We start from the raw sequence: 25,063 nt of genomic DNA, 5'->3' as shown, positions 1-25,063 counted from the left end.
TGAATTCTTGTTTGAATATCCTTTAATATTCCAAGAATTTCTTCCTGGTTTTCAAGGATTTTTTCAACTCGTTGCGGTACAAAATATAGCATATTGCCATAGTTTTGTACTGTTTTCTGAATTTCTCTAAGATCTAAAGAGAGCTTAGAAGAATCTGGTATAATTTCCATAAACTTATTAGATTGAATCATAAGTTTACCTGAGGGTGCTGATGCTTCCCTTTCTGTTTCTGATATCTAACAGTAGTTAGATTCCCTTGTTTATATTCCAAAATATTGGAATAATTCTTGTAAATTATTTTTCTCGAACCTAAGTTCGGATTCATAATTTTCGAAATTCTCCTCCTCAAACATTTCGTTTCTTTGTAACAATAAATTTTGTGTTTGAAATAAATTAACCTAAAGCTCTGATACCATTTTAGAAGCGCGGATCAATTAAAAGAAAATAGGGAATAAGGGCATTTTTGGTATTTTTAAAGAAAATTTCTCTCTACAGGTACTAAAACCCAACTTCTTTTTCAAAGTGTACTGATACCCAATTAACCCTTAATTTTAATACTCGTGTTGAACCAGTAGTACAAGTACAAACAAATGATAGCAGCAAAGCTGTTATATTTGTTGAAAAATTATTTAAAAATGTGTTAAATATTTGTGTTGAAAATGTGAATGTTGAATGTTGAAAATTAGGTAAACTTAGGTGTTGAATATTGAAAATTAGTGTGTGATGATGTAGGTAATGATGTATTTTATTTTTGTATTATTTGTAAAAATTTTCTATAAATAGATCTCTCATTTGTGAAGAAAATCACAATTGAGTTGAGAGAAAAATATTATAAAGTGTGTAGTGTGATAATTTTGAGAGTTTGAGATTTTTACTTTTTTACCGTAAATTTTTACTTTTTCACAACAATATTCATGATCTTTAAAAACAGATGTGTTACTGTTTCAAAAAAAAAAAAAGGAGATGTCTCTTACTAGGTCTAGTTCGGTGCCTATACCGGATTTTTCATAGAATATCGTATCGAAATATTTCGATATGAAAAAATGAATATCGATATCATAACGAAATTTTGGTATGACATAAATTACATACTGTTATTACCAAAAAAATTTGATATACCGAAATTTCTATATGGTATAGGTATAATATCGCCTATATCGAAATTAAAAAAATTGGTATTATTCATATCGAAATACTGAAATTTTTTTAATTTCATAGTGAAATATCAATATTTTTTTAATGTCATAGCGATATCGAAATTGACATTATATTATAAATTTTAAAATATATAAATTTTTTTCGGTATATCGAAAAACCGAATTTTTTTTTATGTCATATCGATGTTGTACCGAAATTTTTTACGATATACCATCAAATCTGATAAATACAGTATTTTGTGATACAACGAACGTTAAATACCAGAATGTTCATATTTTTTACAACTGCAGCCGCCAGAATATATACTGTCTGAAAGTGCATTCAAAAGGCAAACTTCGTCCTGTGGTTCACGTTTATCAAATAAGTCTTTGGTTAAATGTGTTAGACCACCAAGTATATGAAATATAAAATAGACAGCTCCTTTTTTATAAGACTAAGAATAACGTTGTGGGAAACTTGTAATTCTAATATTTGAAAGTTGATTTCTTTTAGATTTTTGGGAATGTTTATAACCTATAAAAAATACAAGTACCCATTTTCCCAATTAGTCAAAGTTTGATATTTATTCAATAGTTTATTTTATTTTGTTAGAAGCGACTAAATCCATTGAATATTACTTATTCGACACACCAATATTCTCTTATGTAGTTGTTGTGATAAAATAAAGCTTATATTACATATTAAAATTCATCCACGCAAAAAGAAAAAGAAACAACAAGTTTATTTCATCATATTTTGAAATATTGAATGACGTTTTGCTTTATTTTTTTAGATATATTTTAATATAACATATGAATTATTCATATCATATAATCCATACATGAAACCATGTATCAATCAACAATATTCAATAAGTTTAATGGTTCTTAGTGAAAAAGATCCCAAAAAAAAATTGAAAATCAAATTTTAATAAATCATAAAACTAAAATCACAAACATCTCAGATTCCTAAGTAAATAAAGTTACAATTTTCCCCCACGATTGTTGTAAACGAAATATATACAGCAGAACGGATAAAGTTGTAAAAAAATTTCTCTGCGCATTTCATCCATCCATACATTTTATTAAACTCATGTGGAAAATTGTTGAAAAATCCCCAATCAAAACATTTTTTTGGGTTCACTCCCTACCCACAAAATTGTGGTACTATGTCATACAAATTGTGGTACACTTCATGTGGAAATGTGGTATACTTCATGTGGAAATGTGGTACTAAAAAAGTACCCAGGGACTGAACACTAAAAAAAACGACGGCTGGGGACTGATCCCTAATTTCCCGTTTTAATTATATATATATATATATAGATATATATATATTCATTCCAACAAAATTACAATTAATTAAATTTTCCACTCCCCAAATATATCTTCGATGAGTGTTAAATACAACTACCATGACTTTTGTGCCATTGTAAATAGTGTCAAAGAAGATCTATATATGTAGATATGCATCGTGTCACATTACATACATATGCATAATATCAATTTCCAATGTTGTATTTGTACGAAATATTAATAAATTATTTAATCAATTTTAAACATCTAGTACTAGATCATCATAAGTAATATTTTTGACATAAAATTAATATTTTTCACGGGTGATCCAAAAAAGATATATGTTTCATAAAATTGACTCGTGTGACCGTTTCACACCAATTGTTGTGGTAAANCCAAAACTTAATAAAATTTAGTCCACCTACCTCCTATTTATGCATCTTTTCGAAAGCTCACATTACATTTCTCGTCTTTAGCAAGAAATTCAAAAATATATAATATATGGGTATGATATTAAATGTTGACTACAAGAGATAAAGCATGGATCGTAAACATTATAAAGTTTGGTCGATTTTGCACGAAAAATGACATAAAATGGCTTCGTATCCTCAGACAAGCTTAGATGACTGCAAGAGACATTTGGCCTTAATTGTGTTCGAAGAGCCATTTTTAGACCGACCCCACACCCCTTCCCCCAATTTATTTTTTTTAATCATTATAATATAATTTTATGTTTTATTATAAAATATAATATCATTCATATACCCCCGCATGGCCTGTCCACATGCAATGGGTGTGTGTGTGTTCATCCTAAGCTGAATAAAAAGAGGATATCCTTCACCAATCAAATAATTAAAAACTGTTAATCCCATTAATTATTAATCTTAATTAATACAATATGGTATCGCAAATCCTTCTCATATTGCCACGAGAATATTCTTTGATGGGACCATTGATTCCTCCGAAAATGTAATAAAACAAAGTTCGTCTTTTTTCTTCTTTGTTGGCATTATAAAATCCAACTAATATCGTTCCTTTTTGTCTTTAATTTTGGTATCCGCCAATTTAAATTTGAAGAATATTATTGATAAAAGAAGAATATTATGAATTTTTACAAGGGTTTTGCGCATTGGTTAATAAAGATTTTGGATATACAATAATTAAACTGTTTGAATTATTTTAAAATCTTTAAGTAATTATCCTTAATTTGTTTGATTAACAACTTGTAGGTTAAGTTATATAAGTTTGGTTATTTTGATTGAGTATGTTGGTTTCACTATGGTAATGGCTAAATTTATGCCTGTGATGGAAGTTTGAGAATGTCTCGTATAACAAGTAAAAAAAAGTAAAATTATACTTATACGCTGTATTTGGGTAGATGAGATCCTACCTATGTGGGAACTAACTTCACTTCATTTCAACGGGTAAGATCTTGCCACACATACAATTTCCAAAAAAAAAGTGGGTCCTATATACGCATGGGCAAATCTTGTCCATCCATTCTATCATGGGGGCAATGCTCATATGGGTAGGATGAAATAAACCGTGTATTTGAATGGATGATTTGAGATTGTCATAGTTCAAATTTATTGTTCAAATCAATTGCACTTATTTGAATAAATAACTATAGATTTTTTGAATTTTAAATTCCATCACAAAATTGCAAAATTCAAAATGTGTTCTTAAAACAATAACATGTTAGGTGTCATGTCAGTTTTCTTAATAATAAAAAGAATAAAAATATGAAAGTTACTTAGTTATTGCATTAATACCTATTGTAGAGCAATAACTGTTTTTGTTATGAGAACAATTGAGTCGTCATGCTGCTTATGAGATATAGTAAAAAAAATTGAGTTGTATCGTTGTCATAATAATTGCATCTTCTATTAGAACAATCGAAACGTAAGTGTATTTGAATTGTTGTATTGACAAAATATTTTGATCAATAATTGTAATTTTACCTCTAATAATAAATTTTGGTAAAATAATATACACTCGATGCTACAAATACTTTTAAAAATAGTTCAATTAGGCCATAATATCTTTCAAGGCGCATATATCTCTTGTAGATCGGCTAGACAATTTTCGTGTGGCTAAACAAAATCGTATTTGCGCTGAAAATGCATAGATAACTTTGAAAACTAATTTTGTTAGTGAATGATTGATATAAAATTTAAGTACAATTAATTTTCAGACCAAATGTTTATTCAAGATGGCCTAGGTCCCGATTCATTCAATTCATGAATGTAGACAACTAAAGAGAAAGAGGTTCATCCCTCAGTTTGTTAATTAATTAATTAATTAATATTTAAATATTCTTACATTCTTCGTATAACCATGAAACTTCCTTAGAAGGAATACAAGTTGAAACCATGAAATATTTTTTTAGTGTTCTTGAAATGTGACCTTGATTATTAAACTTTAAAAGGGAGAAATTATAAACAAAATTTGTGGGTTGACAAAAAATAGATTAACAAGAAAACATATAACACAAACAAGGAGAATGATCACTTATTTAAATGAACAATTGACTCACTATCAAATCCAAGCTCCCAAATTATAAGATAAGATAAAGATGAAATATAATAACCCAAAATCGCCTTTTCTTTTTTTCTCTATATTCTCTTATCGAAAGTTTGTTTACAAGAGTCAATATTATACAAACGTAGCGGAGGTGGCCGGGGAATGAGGTACTTGTACTGCTCCACCTTCATTTTGTTTAGGGGAATGGCCGGTCGATGATCCTTGGAAAGGCTGCGGCACCGCAGCGATTGGGGCATATATTCCATTTATGGCGGTTGCGTCTCCAGACGCGGAGGCCGTAGCCACTGCAGCAGCATATTCTGGTGGCACCCATATCCCTCCGACGACCACGAATTGAGGCGCTTGTGTGTGGTGGTTGTTTTGAATCGTAGGGCCTGGTCTTCTCACGTGCAAGCGATATTTCTGTAGTATATGTGATGAAAATTTTTAACATGCAGCTCATTCAAATATTTTTTTTTAAAAAAATTAACATACAGCAAGAAAATGATTCAAACAAAATTTTTTTAAAAAAAAGATAGATGATTCAACGAAAGAAATTTTTCAAAAATTAATTACGCAAAAGCCAAAATATATCAGAATCTTCTTTCTCAAGTTCCAGATTTAACTCCTTTCATGAAATACTATTAATGTCATTAATTAAACCAAATCCAAGTTATTTTTCAGTTTTCGCCAAAAATAATTACTATTACTAATTACTAACTACAAAAGACGCAAATCCCATTTCATCTAGATAAAATGTAACCAAGACAAAGAATAAATTCTTTGACTTCTGACAGGCTTGGTGATCTAAATTTTGCCATCAAATTATATAAATCAAGAAGACATAATACATTAGCCAACGTGACAAATTCTAGTTGAACAACATGTCTCGCATATATATTATCCCCCCAATGTATCGATGGTTCTGCGTTAAGCCCGAAGGGGTTATCGAAGGGTGGCAGCTACGGGTTAAAAAAAAGGCGCATCGATTGTTTAATTTATCCGAGGGTGTAGTAAGGTGCAATCATCTTAATTTTTTTTTGGGAATTTTGAACATGTAATTTTTCAAAAATCTAATTTTTGTCTCTTGGAATCGTTTAGCCACCACATATTTCTTGATTCTGTTCCTCATCAAAACAATTACAATCCTCGATTAAAATGGAAACATTCCAATGTTATTGTAGCAAATCAAGAATGTAAAATTCAGATTTATGAAGTATGAAAAACAAACCTGTAAATGGCTTTTAACTTCATCATTCGTGAGACCATCAACCTTCATCATCTCCCTAATTTGTTTCGGTGTGCCAACTGCACAATACAGACAATTAACAATTTCATGAATGGAAAAAATCAAAATCAACAAAAGTGAATGTTAACATTCTAAATTTATTGCATGTATATACCATGCGAGCCACCAAGTTGTTGAAGGGCTTGCTCAAATCTTCTATGTAATTCCGGCGACCAACACCTCCTTGACTTCCTTTGGGACACCCCTCCCTTTTCTTCCTTCTTGCTCGCACCACCACTCCCGCCGCCGGTGTCCGCCGTAGAACTGGTGGATGCTGCTGGTACTGATCCACTCTTTGGCTCTCCCCCTTGTGTGGGCGGATCGGTTGTAGCTGTAGTACTGTTATTAATGCCTAAGCTTTTGTCTTTCTTAAATTGATGAAATGCGCCGCCGCCTTCATCACTGCTGCAGCTGTTTCTGTTGACTTCCAGGGCTGCCACCTTCCTTGGCGAATCCTGAATCCCGTAATCAGAAGAGATCGAATCGTTTTATCCAAATTAACAAAAGCCCACATACGAATAAGCACTTAAATGGCCAAAAATGTAACAATCTTCTGTATATTTACCTCATTGGAAGATGGATCTGGGGTTTCATTCCATAGCTGAACATATCTAAGCCAGTCTGATTTCTCGGATTTTTTTTCATTACCATTCTTCTCATTTTGAACATCGTCACTGCCTTCTACCTTCTGGGGTTCTTCTTCTTCACCATCAGAACGAAATGAAGCCCTTTTTAAGGGAATAAACTCTTCAAAAATGGGTCTGGATGTCTGCTCCGAACACTCTGATTGCCCACGTAAATTATATTCTGTTGTTGTCCCGGATAACTGCTGTTTGCATGTCTCAATCGCTGCAAAGTTACCGAAATCCCACATGCACAAATTAACAAGGAAACAATCAAAACAAAATAACAAAGCAAATAGCATAAATCAGCAAAAGAGATTCTAAAAACATAATCATTTTTTTGCCGATTAACGTTTAAATCTGCACCCATACCTTGTGTAACAAGGTCAAGACAGAGAGGGAGTTCACGTTGGAAAACTTGAATCTTGCGACGCTCCTCCTCCAAAGCTTGGATATAATCTTGACATCTCTGTATTTTGTCAGGAAAATCACTGTGATTAGGGATGCTGATTAGCATTTTGGGTTATTCTTTTATCCTATTTTGTTATTCTTGATTTTTGGCTTTTGTATACTTCGGTAAGTTTCGGCTGATTGAGAAGAGAAACTTGTGAGATTGTGAAAAAGGGACGGGACGGGACAAGGGGATTAAATGGAGGAAAGACAAAGCGTCCTTTGGTTTCTTATTCTCCATTTATTTATTCATTTGCTTAGTTCACATCCCCGGCCGGGCGTCCCCGATGAGAATACCAGAATCATTAAAGGGATCTAATATAGATTCACAAAGTGGTGTAATGCATGTATTTATATCGTTAAACGTATTCTTTTTATTCTATTAAAAATTTCTTCAAGTCACTCTATATTTTACATAAAACAAAATTTAAACAAACTTCTCTTTTAAATCAAACAACTCTTCTAAATCGAAAATAATTTCGTGTTAATTGTTTATTATTATTTGATCAAATTAAGAATAATAATAACACATACAACGCGTATACATCTTTTACTTGTATATATTGATGTTCAGTGTCGTATTTGTATCAATTGAAACTTTTATAAGACTGTAATATGATTCAATTTTGTGAGTTTAATATCTCGAATCATGCAAAATATTATTCTATATGTAAGAAATATTAATTTCACTCTAAGTATGATCTAGATTTACTCGTCTGATAAATATAGATATGAAAGACCTACTCATAAATTTATTGTCTTTGTTTGATTAAATCTGTTTTACAATGAATTTAGTTTCTCAATTAGTTTTTTTAATCACTACAATATAAAGTTATTTCAAATATATCTTTCAAATATTTCCTTAAATCTAAATTAACCTCTCGTTTTTTTAACTAGAAATATTTTTGATTGTAACGTTAGAACCAACAAGGTGAAAATTTCTTTTTGATTAACAGTCATACAACAAATGTACCATGTGTATATAAATCCTAGTGAGTATATAATAGGGGTGTGAGAAAGATCGAACTTCGAAGCTGCAAGAAGAAATTAAGGCATCATTTCTAATTTTCTATACATAAATAAATTTCTTGGTGAAAACAGAGGAGCGTGAAACTATCGAGGTCGTGGCGTCGCGTACAGAACGAATCTTTGATTATTAAATTTTCATTGTTCATTGGGTGTAGGTCAGGGTGGGGCTAGTCAGTGGGGGTGGGTTTTGAATATTCCAAGAGTGATGCTGGAGTGTATANGGTGTCACTCACCCATTAGATGCGCAATTTTTCTATCTTCATCACATCCAATAGGTGAGTGACACCACATAAGTGTGCACGGTAGCTATGCAGGATATCAAATATATATATATGACGTAGATATGGGTTGTCAATGACGTGACACATTTATAATTTTCAGATAAGATCAATTAATGGTCTCCTCTTTATTTATGCCCTGCTCCCTTATTTCTGCCCCCACATTCTTTGTTGAACATTTTGCCCCTTTGGTTTATATATACATTAGCAAAGTTTTATTGGTTCTCTAATTACATAAGTAATAGGTATTATTTTGTATTAAGTTGATCATCCCCGCTCAAAGTTGGTTGCGTATGGTCTCGTCTTCTTCTTTGAATAGGAATACGTTTTTATCGTACTCACCGCGCAAATTAAGTGAGGGAACTTATTGCATAACATAATACCACAAAAACTCCTTTAAACTTAGATAGAAGATAATATATGACTCTCCTGAAAATCTTAATACACAATTTTGATACTATACACGATCTATATCAAAAGTAGAGGCAAGATAACTGTATCAGGTTTAAATTATGTGTCACGAATATAATATTAAAATATATAAATTTATACTTAATACAAAACCACGATTTCTTGTTACCGATAAGATTACTAAGCAGGTTGACGTGCTTTTAAGAATGAACCTAATCAAAAGCTAGCTAAAATGTAAATGGCATAAATTCAAGGGTCAAATATGCAATTTCATTCCTTGCTTTTTCTTCAATATTTGTACACCACAATGGAACATCCTAGGGTTTCCTCTAAGGAGCGTGATTTACACACTCCACGACCACTGCGTAGCATAAGGCCTGTCCCTCGCCTCGCTGGAGCCATTTTCAAAAAGATGCGCCTTTTCGCGTACTCTAAAGGCCAACCTCAAATATAATAATCCCCCAATCTTCTCGTCCAAGTTCCGTGTAACACACGCACCCCGTTACCACTTGGAGACGAGGATACCTCCTATCATGTTTCTTGAGCCACCCCACGAGTTTCCCTGTCCGGATACCTATCTTTTATTTTCATATTAATTAATTTTTAAACCCCACACCAAACTTTTTTAGAAATTTTGATGAACTCGAACGCAAACTCGAAACTTAGTTCAAAGATTATCATCTCTCTTTTCAAATTAAACCACCATATATCTTTTTTAACCTTCCACCTCAAAATTTAAATAATCATTGCCTCAAATCTTTAAACATTATATTTAAGGTTAATTTTTTGTTCATGCAATGTGATACCCCCGATTCAGAGACAGGCTCGGCCCACTCTTGGTAGCCCACAAGGCCCAACGATCACGAGCCCATGTGAGGTCTCCTACCGCGTGATTCTAGGTGGTCTGTCGGGAGATCACTTCTGCCAACCTCCACGTGGAACTGATGTACCGACCTCCCACTAGGGTCCGAGCCGACCTCCCTGCCGATCTCCCGCAATGATTTTTTGCATCGATTAAGTTAGTGGCCGACCTCCCGAGCCGAGGTCTCATGGACGGCCGAGCTCATACTTGCGAGATCCCTTATTTAGACACTAGCAGACAGACTGCGGGAATCAAACCCAGAAAGATAAAGCCCATTAAGATTTACCAAATCTGGCAGGATTTAGGTCAAATCTATAAGATATAATCAAATCTTTCGCAAGATTCTGAAGATCTAAATCTACCAAAACAGGATTTTATGGTTCTCCTATAAATACCAGGTTTCGTTCATTATTTATTCATTCAGATATTCACATTCTCTTAGCACACACATTACTCTCTCAATTTTCTATTCTCTGACTTGAGCGTCGGAGGGGCTACGCCGGAACAACCTTCCGGCCCCCTTCTAACGTTCTTGTTTGTGGTTCCAGATTTCGAGAGTCTGATCCGAGCTCCCAACTGAAGATCCAACCTCCCAGCCATCGTTCCAAGGTTTGATCCGAGCTCTCTAAGCAAAGATCCGACCTCCCAGGTACCATCACCGATTTTAGCAACATCAATTGGCGCCGTCTGTGGGAAGATACTGAGAAGACGTAAGACATGTGGGGACGAAGAGGTTTAAGAACAGGCCCTAGGGGTGGGCGAGGAGGTCCTGGGGGGGGGGGTCAAAGGAGAGGAGTGGCTGATCTTACCCTAGACCAACTTGCCCAGCTGATTAACAGATCCGTGGATGAGGCCCTCCGTCGAAATCGGTCCCCATCACCTCCACCGCAACAACCACCTAATCCTCCTCCTCCCGAGCATCTAGAAGCCATGTGGGAGGATATCAGAAGGCTTGGCAGGCAAGTGGGAGGTCGACCTCCTATGCTGGACAGGGAGAGCCCGCTCTCTCCAGAAATACTGAACGAGGACCTCCCGCCCAACTTTCGTCAGCCAACAGTTAGAGATTACGACGGAAGTATCGACCCCGAAGAACATTTGGGGAGGTTTAATAATGCTGCCCTGCTCCACAGATACTCAGGTGGGGTGAAATGTCGAGTCTTCCTTACCACCCTGGTGGGACCGGCTCAGAGGTGGTTCGATCTGCTGCCACCGCATTCCATCACCAGCTTCCGGGAATTTAGTACTGTCTTCATGAACCAATATGCCACCAGCAAAAGATATTTGAAGACCTCCCTGGGCTTGTTCAATGTGAAGCAAAGTGATGTGGACTCATTGAGGGATTTCATCAAACGATTTAATGACGCAGCCTTGGAGGTCCCAGCTGCAGCCACCGAAACCCTAGTAAATGCCTTCACGCAAGGCCTTCGTGGGGGACAGTTCTTTAATTCTTTGGTAAAAAAGCCCCCCCACAGCTATGATGAGCTCTTTAGCCGAGCTGAGAAATATGTGAACCTTGAGGATGCACAGAGACAAAAACGTACGGACGGCAAGCCGGGAGACAGAGACAAGGGAAAGGAAAAAGTTGAGCCGAGCAGGAAGAGGCCTGCGGAAAGATCAGATGAACGAGGCCGAGTTCCGGGACCTTTCCCTTATGCCCCATTGGCTATGAGTTTGGAAAGAGCCATGGCAATCTGTGGAGAGAGGAGGAAGTTAGAACGCCCAAAACAAGCCGAAAAAGGGCCACGGTTACCTCCCTCGGATAAGTTCTGTGAATTCCATCAAGAATACGGTCACATTACCAATGACTGCCAGAGATTGGGAGAAGAGGTACAGAGGATCATGCAGAGGGATCCTCACATGAAGAACTTATTAGCCCGATCAGAAGGAAGGTACCGAGAGGACAGGAGAGGTCGAGGACCCCCTGGGTAAATCAGAGACCACCCAGAGAGGACCGACCCAACCAAGGGGGCCGAGCAGGCCCTCAGCAGCAACAGGGACCTCAAGTCGAACAAATAGCCAATGACCCGACCCGAGGTATAATACACATGATATCTGGTGGTGCAACCGATGGTGATTCAGGAAGGGCTCGGAAAGCCCACGGTAGGAGATTGGAGAGCCTGGGAGTAGACCTAGCTCCCAAATCCGATCCCACCATCAGCTTCGGGCCCGAGGACCTGAAAGGTATTATGGCACCCCATAACGATGCCTTGCTAGTAACTCTCACGGTCGCCAATTATGATGTGGCGAGAATCTTTGTGGACACCGGAAGCTCAGTGAACATTCTTTTCAAAAAGACCCTTGATCAAATGAAAGTGGAAGGGTTCGAGTATGACCCCATCTCTACGCCTTTATTTGGCTTCACGGGGCACGCAGTCCAAACCATTGGACAAATCATGCTTCCCTTGTCTTTGGGAACTGGACCACATCGCATCACGAAGATGAGTTGTTTTACTGTGGTAGATGCCCCCTCTTCGTACAACGGGATATTGGGTCGACCGGCCCTGGCTGACTTCCGAGCTGTGAGTTCTACTTATCATCAAAAGTTAAAATATCCTTCGGGGAGCCATGTGGGAGTTGTATGTGGAGATCATAAATCCTCACGCCGCTGCTATGTGGATGAGGTAAAGGTTGAATTGAAGAGGTCCCGAACTGAGGTAGGGATGATTGAAACTCAAAAAAGAATTATCTCTAGAAATGAGGCTCAACTCATATCAGAGGAAGAACCAGAGATGGTGGAAATAGGAGCCCAGCAGCACGTTAGGGTGGCGGCCGACCTGGATCCTGAAACTAAGAATGATTTGTTGGCTTGTTTAAAGGCTAATCCAGACGTGTTCGCCTGGTCTCCTCAAGAGCTTCAAGGGGTCAGCCCGGCAATCATGGAGCACTGTCTTAATATACTTCCTGAAGCTCGACCAGTTAAACAGAAGAAGAGGTACTTCGGCCCCGAAGAAGACAAGATAATAAAGGAGCAGGTGGACGAGCTTCTTAGAGCAGGACACATACGGGAGGTCTTTGTCCCAACATGGTTGTCAAATGTTGTCCTGGTCCCTAAGAGCTCTGGAAAATGGAGGATGTGTGTCGACTTCAGAAATCTTAACAAAGCTTGCCCGAAAGATTGTTACCCTTTACCGAGGATCGACCAACTGGTCGACTCCACGGCAGGTAATCAATACTTGTGTCTAATGGATGCTTATCAGGGATACCATCAGATACCACTAGCGGAGGAAGACCAGGAGAAAGTAAGCTTCATCACCTCCGAAGGGACATTCTGTTATGTGGTAATGCCTTTCGGGTTAAAAAATGCAGGAGCCACTTATCAAAGGCTCATGGACAAGGTTTTTTCAGCTCAGGTTGGAAGAAATGTGGAGATCTATGTGGATGATATTCTAGTAAAATCCAAGGGTTCCACCGACCTCATAAAAGACCTCTGTGAGACCTTTGCCACCCTAAGAAGCCATGGGCCACCGAGAGTTCGGATAATTACGAGCTTCGGGTCTACAACTTCAGCTCGACTTGAAGGAGGGACACGTGATACCCCCGATTCGGAGACAGGCTCGGCCCACTCTCGGTAGCCACAAGGCCCAACGATCACGAGCCCATGTGAGGTCTCCTACCGCGTGATTCTAGGTCGTCTGTAGGGAGATCACTTCTGCCGACCTCCACGTGGAACTGATGTACCGACCTCCCACTAGGGTCCGAGCCGACCTCCCTGCCGATCTCCCGCAATGATTTTTTGCATCGATTAAGTTAGTGGCCGACCTCCCGAGCGGAGGTCTCATGGACGGCCGAGCTCATACTTGCGAGATCCCTTATTTAGACACTAGCAGACAGACTGCGGGAATCAAACCCAGAAAGATAAAGCCCATTAAGATTTACCAAATCTGGCAGGATTTAGGTCAAATCTTTCGCAAGATTCTGAAGATCTAAATCTACCAAAACAGGATTTTATGGTTCTCCTATAAATACCAGGTTTCGTTCATTATTTATTCATTCAGATATTCACATTCTCTTAGCACACACATTACTCTCTCAATTTTCTATTCTCTGACTTGAGCGTCGGAGGGGCTACGCCGGAACAACCTTCCGGCCTCCTTCTAACGTTCTTGTTTGTGGTTCCAGATTTCGAGAGTCTGATCCGAGCTCCCAACTGAAGATCCGACCTCCCAGCCATCGTTCCAAGGTTTGATCCGAGCTCCCTAAGCAAAGATCCGACCTCCCAGGTACCATCACCGATTTTAGCAACATCACAATGTATGTATTCAACAGCTTATAATATGATATTCATCAATGAAACCTAGCATATTCATTAACATGCTTCAAATCAATTATGTATAAATGATAGTTTTGATTATTAAAAAAATAATATGTCATATGATTTTAATAAATTGATATTTTTGGGCGAAAACATTAAGAGAATTAAGATATTAATACAACCTCTACTAGGGGTGGGTACGGTACGGTATACCGTACCAAACTATGGTACCGTATACCGTACCGTAAATATCGGTATGGAAAAATCCATACAGATACCGATATCGGAAATTCGGTATACCGAATGTTCGGTATACCGAATTTTCGATATGAAAAAGTTCATACCGGATACCGTACCGACACCGAAAAAATGTCGGTATACCGAAAATTACCGAACTTAAATTTTAAAAAAAAATAAAAAAATTTATTTTCGGTATATATCGAAATACCGAAAAAAAAATATTTACTTACCAATACCGATACCGAAATGATACCGTACCGAAATTTTCGGTATCTTGATTTTTTCGGTAATTTCGGTATTTTTTCGGTACGATATTTCGATATTTCGGTATATTTTCTCAGCCCTAACCTCTACTAACACTGATAAGGATGAATCAATTAGATCGATCAATAAAAATAATTACAAAATACTCTAATATTAGGTTAAATTTGGATTTCACATGCATTTATGTAGTTTTAGAGAACAAAGATCATAAATTTCAAATTCACTACTTGCATGTTTATATAATGTTGTTTGTTAATTATGATGTATTTCAAGTTTATCTAATAGCAGAGACATTTGAAATTCATAATGACTTTTGTAAATAATGTGTAAATAAGTAATATATAAATTTAATATTTCATTTATTGTATCATTATTAACAATAAAATTGTAATTGAATTATGAATTTCGAATTTATCTCCACCAATACAATCTTAAATTATTCTAATTTATACGTGAAAAATAATATAACATAATCTATTCTCAAATTATTTTTTTTATTTTCTCACTTCTTTTTCATAGGAGTTGATTAAATTTCATTTTATATGTGTCATACAAGCATTTAAGTTAATTATATCATATTACTATTTATTATATTTTGAATCAATGATAAAAACAAATACTATTTTATTAAATTTTAGAATTAATTTTTTTATGCTATTTTAAGAAGTGTTGTTGGTGAAATTAAAATGGTCAATAAAAATATTGAAAAGTCAAACAAAGAGGTTATTAAACTAATGTATCATAAAAATTAAGTGTTTTACGAAATAAAAGAGTAATTTTTATTATATTTTCTTGAATTTGAATAGAGCTTTGGACTTAACCTTGATAAATTTAAAAATTAAAAATTGAATGTTCTTGAGTGATATTTTTAAGGCGCGAGTCCAATTGTTAAAAGATGGGGTTTTAGGCCCGTTGTGTTTTGGGCCATAAACTCTATTTATACGGTTCAAGCTTCATGACAGGCTTTAATCCGACCCACATGATTCTTTGCATGTTGTTGATCCAAGATAACTTTTTTTTAATTTCAAATTTGATAAGTTTTTTTCTGCTGATGTAACGGTTATTGATATGATTATCAAAATTTTGTAGACAATATAAATATTTGAGAATAAACTATTCTAATTCGCCAAACACTAAGCATATTCAAAAATTGTTGAAACTTCGTGTAATACTTAATCAAGCTAGTTAAAAACAATTCTTTAACTTCTCCAAACTCAGCAAATACCCAAAAATCTTTTGATATTATTTGAATTATTCAAAATGAATTTTAAGAAAAGATCATCAATTATAAACATAAAAATTTCAAATTAATTTTTTTTATAATATTGGGCTTTTTTTTTTTTTTTCAGTGATCCACCGACTCGATAGATATATATGTGTGTAATAAAAAAATTGACCCACATCCATAACCGTACCCCAAGGTGGTGGCCTACTTGGCTTCATAGAAGGTCCGACCCTATTTAAAAATTTCAATTTGGAGTCAATATGTTTGTAATTGTATCAAATATAAATCGACCTTTTCAATTACCTCAAACTTTTACCTTAAGTTTTTGTGGTTTTGGAAAATTAGTTTAAAAAGTCTTGGAGAAATGAGGATTGATGCAAAGATAAACCATTCTATGCACTTTTTCTCCTGAACTTGCCCTTGTCTCCCCCCTAATCCAAGCATGCCAAAATCCACTGATCCCAAAGATGAAATTGATTTTCCAAACAAATGAGAACAAACGGTGGTCATGTTAGTTTAATAACAATATATAAATCTATTAAAATGTAACTCAGATAAATGGAATTTTGATTCTCATTTCTATTTTTGCAAATTTAAAATTTTACTCAACAAATGGTCCCAAATCTGATGTCTAAATGATTTTTAGTATATATATATATATATACATTTAAATATATATAAACTATAATATAAATTAAAGAGAATATTGAAATATCATCATTTAAGTAAAAGGGGTCTACCGTTCAAACCTTGTCTCCCTAATGAAGTCTAACATTTTGCAAAATTCCCAGAAACAAACCCACCGCCATGCAAAGTACCCATTCTTTCTCACACTTATCTTCCAGTGATCACAGTTTCTGCAACTTGGAAACTGATGAAGAAGGCAAAGATGACTGCTCAACTGTGCTCTCTCTATGCCCTCCAGGCCAAAACCAGCGAAAGTACAACCACAGTTTCGGTACGCACAAGCAGGGCCAGGATTCCCAAAACCCTAAAGATGAAGATGGTGTGACCGTAGCTCTACATATTGGTCTACCAAGTTCTTCTTCTCCAGTAGTTATGGCTGACAGAAGCACTAATGGAACAATGAGTGTCGGTGAAGAACTGTACTGGATTCCTACCGCGGCTCAAATCCTTGTTGGCCCTACACAGTTCTCTTGTTCTATATGCAACAAAGCTTTCAGCAGATACAACAATATGCAGGTTCTTGAATTTTCCACAGTATTCGCTCTTTGAGTTGGTAATTATATATATGCTAGAAGACAGATTTGTTATGAGTTTCTGTTCAATAAACATTCGTACCAATATACATTCGTAGTACTTCTGTTCTTAAGTTGGATTTGCTTTGATGTAGGATTTCTTGTAAGAACCGTGTTTCTCCTTTTTCATCACTTCTCTTTTTGTTTTGTTTTGTTTTTTTAATGATTTTACCTGAGTGACTTTCGACACCCCAACCTGAGTACAAGAGTGTTGAAAAAAATAAACAGTTAAATTCGAATTTCTCAAAATAATAATATATTCTTTGGCAGCTCCTTAAAACACTGATATTCATGTGCAGGTTTTCTGTCTTACTTACTAAGTCCAAAATTTGAAAAAAATTTAACAATAATTACATTAAACCAAACATCCTTCAAGACTAAGTATTCTAAAACCCAGAATAATTAACAGTTCCTTAAATTTTCTTGATAGGTGAACTCTCTTTCATGTTAGCAGCAATAATAAATTTTGTTTCCTTCTTGTTCATCTCATAGATGCATATGTGGGGGCATGGCTCCGAATTCCGAAAGGGCCCGGAATCTCTTCGAGGGACAAAGTCCGCTTCCACGTTTCTACGGATGCCATGTTACTGCTGCGCTGAGGGCTGCAAGAACAACATAGCTCACCCAAGATCAAAGCCATTAAAGGACTTCAGAACACTTCAAACGCATTACAAGAGGAAACATGGGACAAAACCTTTCCGCTGCCGCAAGTGCGGCAAGCCATTTGCCGTGCGTGGTGACTGGCGAACCCATGAGAAGAATTGTGGAAAATTATGGTTCTGTATATGTGGCTCGGATTTTAAGCACAAGAGGTCCCTTAAAGATCATGTGCGGGCATTTGGTGAAGGCCATGCGGCGCATAGCGAGAATTTGTGCCCGTATGATCAGGTTGATATTGTGGAAGAATCTGAAGAAGAGGAGGAGGAAGATTACAATGGGGAAGAATTTAGAATATTTTTTTTGAGAAAGAATTTAGAATTTTTGAATGCAATAGAAATGGAGAATTTGGAGGAATGTGCTGATCTTTAAAAAACAATTACCCTTTAGTTAATAGTGTTGGTTTTGCTCACTTAGTTGTTTGGATTATTCATCGGTGACTCGTTGGCTTTGGTTGAATGTGCTGATCTTTAAAATAAAAATTTATGCGCTGTATAAAAGTTTGGTCAACTCGGGTATGTGAAGGGTTTTGTATATGCGCCTTCATTAATGCAATCTAGTACTATTTATATATATATATTTTTTAAAAATCAAGCCCGAAATCTAGTTCTATTTTAGCTCATTCAAAACACTAAAAATACTTGTATACATTCTGTCCATAGTTAATCTATTTAGCGAATACTTTTAAGCATTTTGCTTTTCAGACACAAATAACCAATATTAGATTAAGTGGCGAGGGAATATTTCCATTTAACCCGGCCGGCCGCTGTAATGTAAGAGTTTTGAATGGAAAAGAGAGTTAAGAAATAGTACGGAAAGCCGTGGTTGTGTGAATTGATGATGCGGAGATAAATGAATAGAAGACAAAGTAGCGTAGTTTTGGTGAAGGAAATTCAGCACAGCAACAAAATAAAGTGGCAGACATCATTTCTGAACTTTGTACTGTGCTGCAGTCACAGAACATATCTACTGTTCTAATGCTTTGTATTTTTGGAATTTTTTTCTTCATAAACGTATTAAGATCTTTCACTGGTTTACGAAGCAAATTAATTAGTTTATAGAGGCAATAAAAGAATCAGGTTTGATAAATGCAAAGAGCAAAAGAAAGATTAAATGTGAGAAAAAATAATAAAGGATAGCAAGAAGAAATATTTATAAAAAAGCAAAAGATTCCATACACCTGCAAAATAGACGCCTTGACACAAGCTAATTAACTATCACGGGGATTTAGTTTATGATCGATTCATACTGACGAACCCACTTTTATAAATTACATCAAAAAAAATAAAAAGAACCAACATGACAGAAAGTAAATATAACATATTAATATCGAAAGTTACTCGAAATCGCAAGTAGATAAATATATAAAATTAAAAAAATAATAATAAAGTGTCTACAAGAGATAAAGATACAGTATGAGGAGGGTGAAACAGCCTTCTCTCATTCTCCCTAGCTCTGAGGTTTGACTCGGACTGCTAATGGAGACCACCTCAGGCTCCGTCAGAAGGGCGACATTATTGGACCACTGCAAGTTTCTGTTTTAGTGTTTCACCCAAAGCATCACTTTTTTTTTTATAACTATTTTGAGGTCAAGAAACACACACATACCACACACCCCACTGTTTAACCCTTACCCAAAAACAACACCGCCATTTTTATATCACAGTGTCACCATCACATAAAGCCCCTTCCCATTTTGTTTCCCTCTGATCTCTCAGTTCCATGTCTCTTCATTTACGTGCTACTATCTCGTGTATGTACAATTCCATTGATTTTGGCATGCGCATGCATGTATAATATATGACTTTATGTTTGGCCTTTTCCTAGCGCATGTGTGTGTATATATATATATATGTGTGTGTGTGTGTGTATATATATGTGTGTGTGTGTGTGTGTGTGTGTGTGTGTGTGTATATATATATATATAGTGTTAGTGTTCGTTCTTCACGGATATGGGATTACAGCAACTCACACACACACACAGCAATCCAAATGCATGCAAAGAGATTTACGTGGTTCGGCAAAGAAGTGCCTACGTCCACGGGAGAACAACCAATCTTTTATTGAATGAACCAAGGTACTCGATTACAATTACAATTACAGAGCTTTTAACCAAGAACAAAGAATACAATCTTTTGTGATTTTCAGATCTCTCTTCTTCTCTTCTCTTGGATCGATCCTCTGTAATTTCTTTTTCATTCCGTGTCTCTCTCAAGCCTTCCATCTCCCTTTTTATATTCCAGCCTACCATCGATTAAGAAGCCTATCTGTTACGCCTGGCAGTTGGTTTGTTATCCCAATTAGCCGTTGCCTATAACTGAAGACCATCCATCGACTTGGCTTGACTCAAGATGCCAACTTGTGAGACACTCACTTCACAAATCTCCACCTTGTCTCCAAGCTTGGCTACTCTCCATTCTCCACCTTGATCTATTCTGCAGTCACTGTATTAATCAAGTGCAAGCAGGACTTGAACTTGACATGAGGCAGTGACTTTGTTAGCATATCTGCAGTGTTGTTTTCAGTTGCTATCTTCTCAAGTTTTATTTCTCCCTTAGATATGATGTCCCTTACAAAATGTAGCTTGACATCAATATGCTTCGATCGTTCATGGAATACATGGTGCTTTGACAGATGGATCGCACTTTGATTATCACAGTTTACCACCACATGTTCTTGTTTTATTCCAAGCTCAGCTAGGAGTCCCTTCAGCCAGATTGCTTCCTTAATTGCCTCCGTGACAGCTATAAACTCTGCTTCGGTAGTAGATAGAGCTACCACTGACTGTAACGCAGCTTTCCAGCTAATAGCTGTACCAAATAAGGTAAAGACATAACCTGTTACGGACTTTCTTGTGTCTATGTTCCCTGCAAAATCAGAATCCACAAAACCTTCAAGAGGTTGTTTTGTGATTTCAGGTTGATTATTGAACATTAATCCTACATTCACTGTGCCCCTTAAGTATCTTAGAGTCCATTTCAGCGCTTCCCAATGAGCCTGCCCCGGATCGGCCATGAACCTGGAAATCAAACTTATTGTGTGGGCTAAGTCCGGTCGACTACAAACCATCCCATACATGATGCTTCCCACACCACTAGCATATGGAACATTCATCATTTGCATCCTCTCCTCTGCACTTGTGGGTGACTGTACCAGGGAGAGTTTGAAGTGGTGTTCTAATGGTGTGCTAACTGTTTTAGCATCATGCATATTGAAACGTTTGAGCACTTTCTTTATGTATGTCTCTTGGCTCAAAAACAGAATGTTGTGGTCCCTTTTCCTTGTGATTTCCATCCCTAATATCCTCTTGGCTTTTCCCAAGTCTTTCATTTCGAATTTTGAACTAAGCAGCTGTTTTAAAGTTTGTATTTCAGATTTGCTCACACTTGCAATGAGCATATCATCCACATACAGTAAGAGGTAAGTCATCACTCCATTGTCTCCGAGTTTAAAGTAGACACAAATATCATAACTACTCCTTTCGAAGTTGATCTTTAACATAAACACATCGAACCTCTTATACCATTGCCTAGGACTTTGTTTAAGTCCATAGAGAGATCTTTTAAGAAGGCAAACTTTCTGTTCAGACCCTTTTGGCTCAAATCCTTTAGGCTTCTCCATATAAATGGTTTCTTCGAGCTCTCCATGGAAGAATGCGGTTTTTACATCGAGTTGTTCAAGCTCCATGTCCAAGTGGGCTACTAAAGCGAGTATTATTCTTATAGAGCAGTGTTTGACAACCGGGGAGAAAATCTCATTGAAGTCTAATCCTTCCAGCTGAGAATAACCTTTCGCCACCAACCTTGTTTTCTACTTAAATTTTTCTGCTTCTGTCAGCCCTTCTTTAACTTTATACAACCATTTACATCATAGTATCCTCTGCCCTTTGGGTTTGTTTACCAGCTGCCACGTATTGTTTTTCAGTAGGGATTGAAGTTCATCATCCATTGCTTCTTGCCATTCTTTTCTTTTGCTGCAAGAGATAGATTCCTCATAGGTTGCTGGCTCAAGGGACTCCACCTCTTCAGCTACAGTAAGAACATACCATGTTAAGTCTTCATGTGCATACCTCTTAGGGGGTCTGACTTCTCTTCTCGGCATGTCTCTTGCTAAGATGTGTGTTTGTTGATCCTGGGCAGTAGCATGATGATCTGTAATTCCTGTGGAAACTTCATCTTCTTCTTCTACCACAGACTCTTGTGGGGTATTATGAATTGGCTCCACCTCAATTGGTGTTTCTTGATAACCTGTTTTGCTCATCATAGTGCACCTTTCTTTCCATCCATAGCCCATCTTGCTTTCATCAAAGGTGATGTCCCTTGTATTAAAGCATTTAGGACCAGTGGCTTCCAAGTTCCATACTTTATATCCTTTGACTCCATCCGGGTAACCAATAAAGATGCATCTTAAAGCCGTTGCTCCTAGTTTATCTTGCTTGATATGTGCATATGCCAAACAACCAAATACTCTAAGATGTGAGTATTCACTTGGGCTTCCTTTCCACAATTCCATTGGTGTTTTAAAATTGATAGCACTTGAAGGGCATCAGTTTATCAAGTAGCATGCTATGTGTATAGCTTCTCCCCAGAAATATTTAGGTAAACAAGCACTTATTATCACACATCTCACTCGTTCTAACAGTGTACGATTCATCCTTTCTGCTACCCCATTTTGTTGTGGGTTTCCAGCAACAGTCATGTGTCTTGTGATTCCCTTTGACTTGCAAAGTTCCTTGAATGATTCAGAAAAGAATTCTAATCCATTATCTGTTCGGAGATGCTTCAATTTTCTGTCCAGTTTATTCTCGGTTGCCTGCAACCATTCTTTGAATTTCAGGGCTGCTTCATCCTTTGTCTTCAATATGTAAACCCATAGTCTCCTGGTATAGTCATCTACTATTGACAAAAAATATCTCCCTCCTCCATGAGTTGCTGTCCTTGAGGGGCCCCAAAGGTCAGCATGAACATAATCTAGGGGCTTGTTTGTTGTGTGTTTACCACATCCAAAGTGCACTTTTTTTGCTTTTCCAAATATGCAGTTCTCACAAAATTCTAAGCTTTGAATTTTGTCCCCACATAGCAGGTCTTGTCTTGATAATTCAATCAACCCTTTTTCCCCCACATGGCCAAGCCTTAAATGCCAAAGAATTGCATTATTGGCTGTCATTTGTGCCATAGCAGCCCCACCTACCACTGTATTTCCTTGAAGTACATACAATGAATTCATCTTTACAGCTTTCATGACAACTAATGAACCCTTCATCACTTTCATAGTTCCATTTCCAGATTTAAACAAGAAACCATCACTATCAAGAGTCCCTAGTGAGATCAAATTTCTTTTTAATTCTGGAACATACCTCACTTGGTTCAGTAGCCTGTCTTGTCCATCGTGCATTCTCAATCTGATAGAGCCAGTACCTTTAATTCTGCATGGCTTATTATTTCACAGTAGCACTAATCCTTCATCAGATTCTGTGAAAATTTCAAACCAAGATTTCATAGGGCACATGTGGAAAGTGCATCCCGAATCAAGAACCCAGTCATTATTAGGATCTTGATCTGAGATCATGAGAGCTTCTGCTTATTCGTATCCATCAACTACAGCTGCTACTTCATCATTTTGTTTGGGCTTTTCTTAGTATCTTCTTTTCTTTTCTGGGCAATCTCTTTTAAAGTGTCATTCACGATGGCAATTGAAGCATATATACTTTGTTTGACTCTTTGATCTGGATCGATTTCTTGGCACTTTTTGCGATCTCTTTTCTGTTCTTCCTCGCACATGAAGTATCTCACCTTGAGGTTCTTTTGTTGTTTGATGGTTCCTCTGAAGTTCCTTCGCTTGAATGGCTGATAAGACCTCTTCAAGCGAGATTGTCTTTTCTCTTCCATACAACATAGCTTCTCTGAAATTGTCATATGCATAAGGGAGTGCATTCAGCAGAAACAGAGCCTTGTCCTCCTCTTCAAGTTTGATGTCCACATTATCCAGATCATTCAAGATCTTGTTGAATTCATCGATTTCATCCAGGAGATTTTTCTCATCTCTGATCTTGAAGGAGTACAAGCGTTGCTTCATGTATAGGCGATTTGCCAAAGATTTGGCCATGCACAATTTTTCCAGCTTATTCCATATATCTTGTGCAGATTTCTCCTTCGAGACTTCACGAAGGACTTTATCTCCAAGGCTGAGAATGATTGCACTATGGGCCTTCTCCAGAATTGTTTCCTTTTCTGTGTCCTTCAAGGTTGTAACCATATTTTCTTCTCTGTTCAGGGCTTCGACAAGTCCTTGTTGCACCAAGATCGCACGCATCTTGATCCTCCACAAGCCAAAATCATTTTTGCCTGAGAATTTTTCAATGTCGAATTTTAACGAACCCATCCTCGTAGATTCCCACAGACGGCGCCACTTGTTAGTGTTCGTTCTTCACGGATATGGGATTACAGCAACTCACACACACACAGCAATCCAAATGCATGCAAAGAGATTTACGTGGTTCGGCAAAGAAGTGCCTACGTCCACGGGAGAACAACCAATCTTTTATTGAATGAACCAAGGTACTCGATTACAATTACAATTACAGAGCTTTTAACCAAGAACAAAGAATACAATCTTTTGTGATTTTCAGATCTCTCTTCTTCTCTTCTCTTGGATCGATCCTCTGTAATTTCTTTTTCATTCCGTGTCTCTCTCAAGCCTTCCATCTCCCTTTTTATATTCCAGCCTACCATCGATTAAGAAGCCTATCTGTTACGCCTGGCAGTTGGTTTGTTATCCCAATTAGCCGTTGCCTATAACTGAAGACCATCCATCGACTTGGCTTGACTCAAGATGCCAACTTGTGAGACACTCACTTCACATATAGATTATCAATATATATGTATATGTAATATGTGTACTCATGCATATATTTAGTTATATAGATATCTTGTGATATATCTTGCAGATTATTTCTTGATTGGTGATTAGAAATGGGTGAGGAAATATTTTCGAATCTGAGATTTATCAGATACTTTACAAAGACAATTGGTGTTGATGGTACTTAGCTTTCAGAAGGAGAAGAGCAAAGAAATAAACTTCGATCAGAAAGGTCGTGATGTGTGAAAAAATTTTAAAAAAATTGACAAAATCTTTGTTTATTTTATTGAAATTATTAGATACGTGAATACAAAAAAAAATTGAAATATTTATTTTTACCCATATTAAATAAAATTTATGTGTTTGAAAATTGACTGGTATTATATAATTGTTTTAACAGAATTATATTAGA

The 25,063-nt window shown here is 36.6% G+C and overlaps 4 protein-coding genes across 4 annotated transcripts; 3 read left to right on the top strand and 1 right to left on the bottom strand.

Moving 5' to 3' along the window:
- Nucleotides 1–4,918: 4,918 nt before the first annotated feature.
- LOC140979268 (transcription factor HHO3-like) lies at nucleotides 4,919–7,615 on the bottom strand. Its single transcript, XM_073444609.1, has 5 exons — nucleotides 7,239–7,615; nucleotides 6,809–7,092; nucleotides 6,359–6,698; nucleotides 6,187–6,263; nucleotides 4,919–5,378 (listed from the first exon to the last, which is right to left on the bottom strand). Exons 1-5 carry the CDS (start codon nucleotides 7,381–7,383, stop codon nucleotides 5,088–5,090), a joined length of 1,137 nt encoding a protein of 378 aa, XP_073300710.1. The 5' UTR covers nucleotides 7,384–7,615; the 3' UTR covers nucleotides 4,919–5,087.
- A 2,998-nt stretch (nucleotides 7,616–10,613) lies between these two features.
- LOC140979132 (uncharacterized) lies at nucleotides 10,614–11,825 on the top strand. The gene has a single exon (XM_073444479.1). The coding sequence runs from the start codon at nucleotides 10,614–10,616 to the stop codon at nucleotides 11,823–11,825; it is 1,212 nt and encodes a 403-aa protein (XP_073300580.1).
- A 116-nt stretch (nucleotides 11,826–11,941) lies between these two features.
- On the top strand, nucleotides 11,942–13,468 carry LOC140979131 (uncharacterized). Its single transcript, XM_073444478.1, has one exon. The coding sequence runs from the start codon at nucleotides 11,942–11,944 to the stop codon at nucleotides 13,466–13,468; it is 1,527 nt and encodes a 508-aa protein (XP_073300579.1).
- Nucleotides 13,469–16,684: 3,216 nt separating this feature from the next.
- LOC140979130 (zinc finger protein WIP6-like) lies at nucleotides 16,685–18,165 on the top strand. Its single transcript, XM_073444476.1, has 2 exons — nucleotides 16,685–17,080; nucleotides 17,629–18,165. Exons 1-2 carry the CDS (start codon nucleotides 16,685–16,687, stop codon nucleotides 18,163–18,165), a joined length of 933 nt encoding a protein of 310 aa, XP_073300577.1.
- The last annotated feature ends 6,898 nt before the right edge of the window (nucleotides 18,166–25,063 follow it).

This window comes from Primulina huaijiensis, chromosome 6 (assembly GCF_012295235.1).
Source record: "Primulina huaijiensis isolate GDHJ02 chromosome 6, ASM1229523v2, whole genome shotgun sequence".
Taxonomy (NCBI): domain Eukaryota; kingdom Viridiplantae; phylum Streptophyta; class Magnoliopsida; order Lamiales; family Gesneriaceae; genus Primulina; species Primulina huaijiensis.
The sequence above is the reverse complement of the archived record's forward strand: the minus strand, read 5'-3'. Positions and strand labels throughout refer to the sequence as shown.

Bases quoted from the DNA above. Each gene is read 5' to 3' on its own strand.
- LOC140979132 (XM_073444479.1), top strand. From the start codon at position 10,614: ATGTGGGGACGAAGAGGTTTAAGAACAGGCCCTAGGGGTGGGCGAGGA.
- LOC140979131 (XM_073444478.1), top strand. From the start codon at position 11,942: ATGATATCTGGTGGTGCAACCGATGGTGATTCAGGAAGGGCTCGGAAA.
- LOC140979130 (XM_073444476.1), top strand. From the start codon at position 16,685: ATGCAAAGTACCCATTCTTTCTCACACTTATCTTCCAGTGATCACAGT. The intron at 17,081-17,628 runs GTTCTTGAATTT...TTCATCTCATAG, and splicing joins GCAGATACAACAATATGCAG to ATGCATATGTGGGGGCATGG.
- LOC140979268 (XM_073444609.1), bottom strand. From the start codon at position 7,383: ATGCTAATCAGCATCCCTAATCACAGTGATTTTCCTGACAAAATACAG. The intron at 6,699-6,808 runs GTAAATATACAG...TACGGGATTCAG, and splicing joins CAGATCCATCTTCCAATGAG to GATTCGCCAAGGAAGGTGGC. The intron at 5,379-6,186 runs GTTTGTTTTTCA...CATATACTACAG, and splicing joins AAGTTAAAAGCCATTTACAG to AAATATCGCTTGCACGTGAG.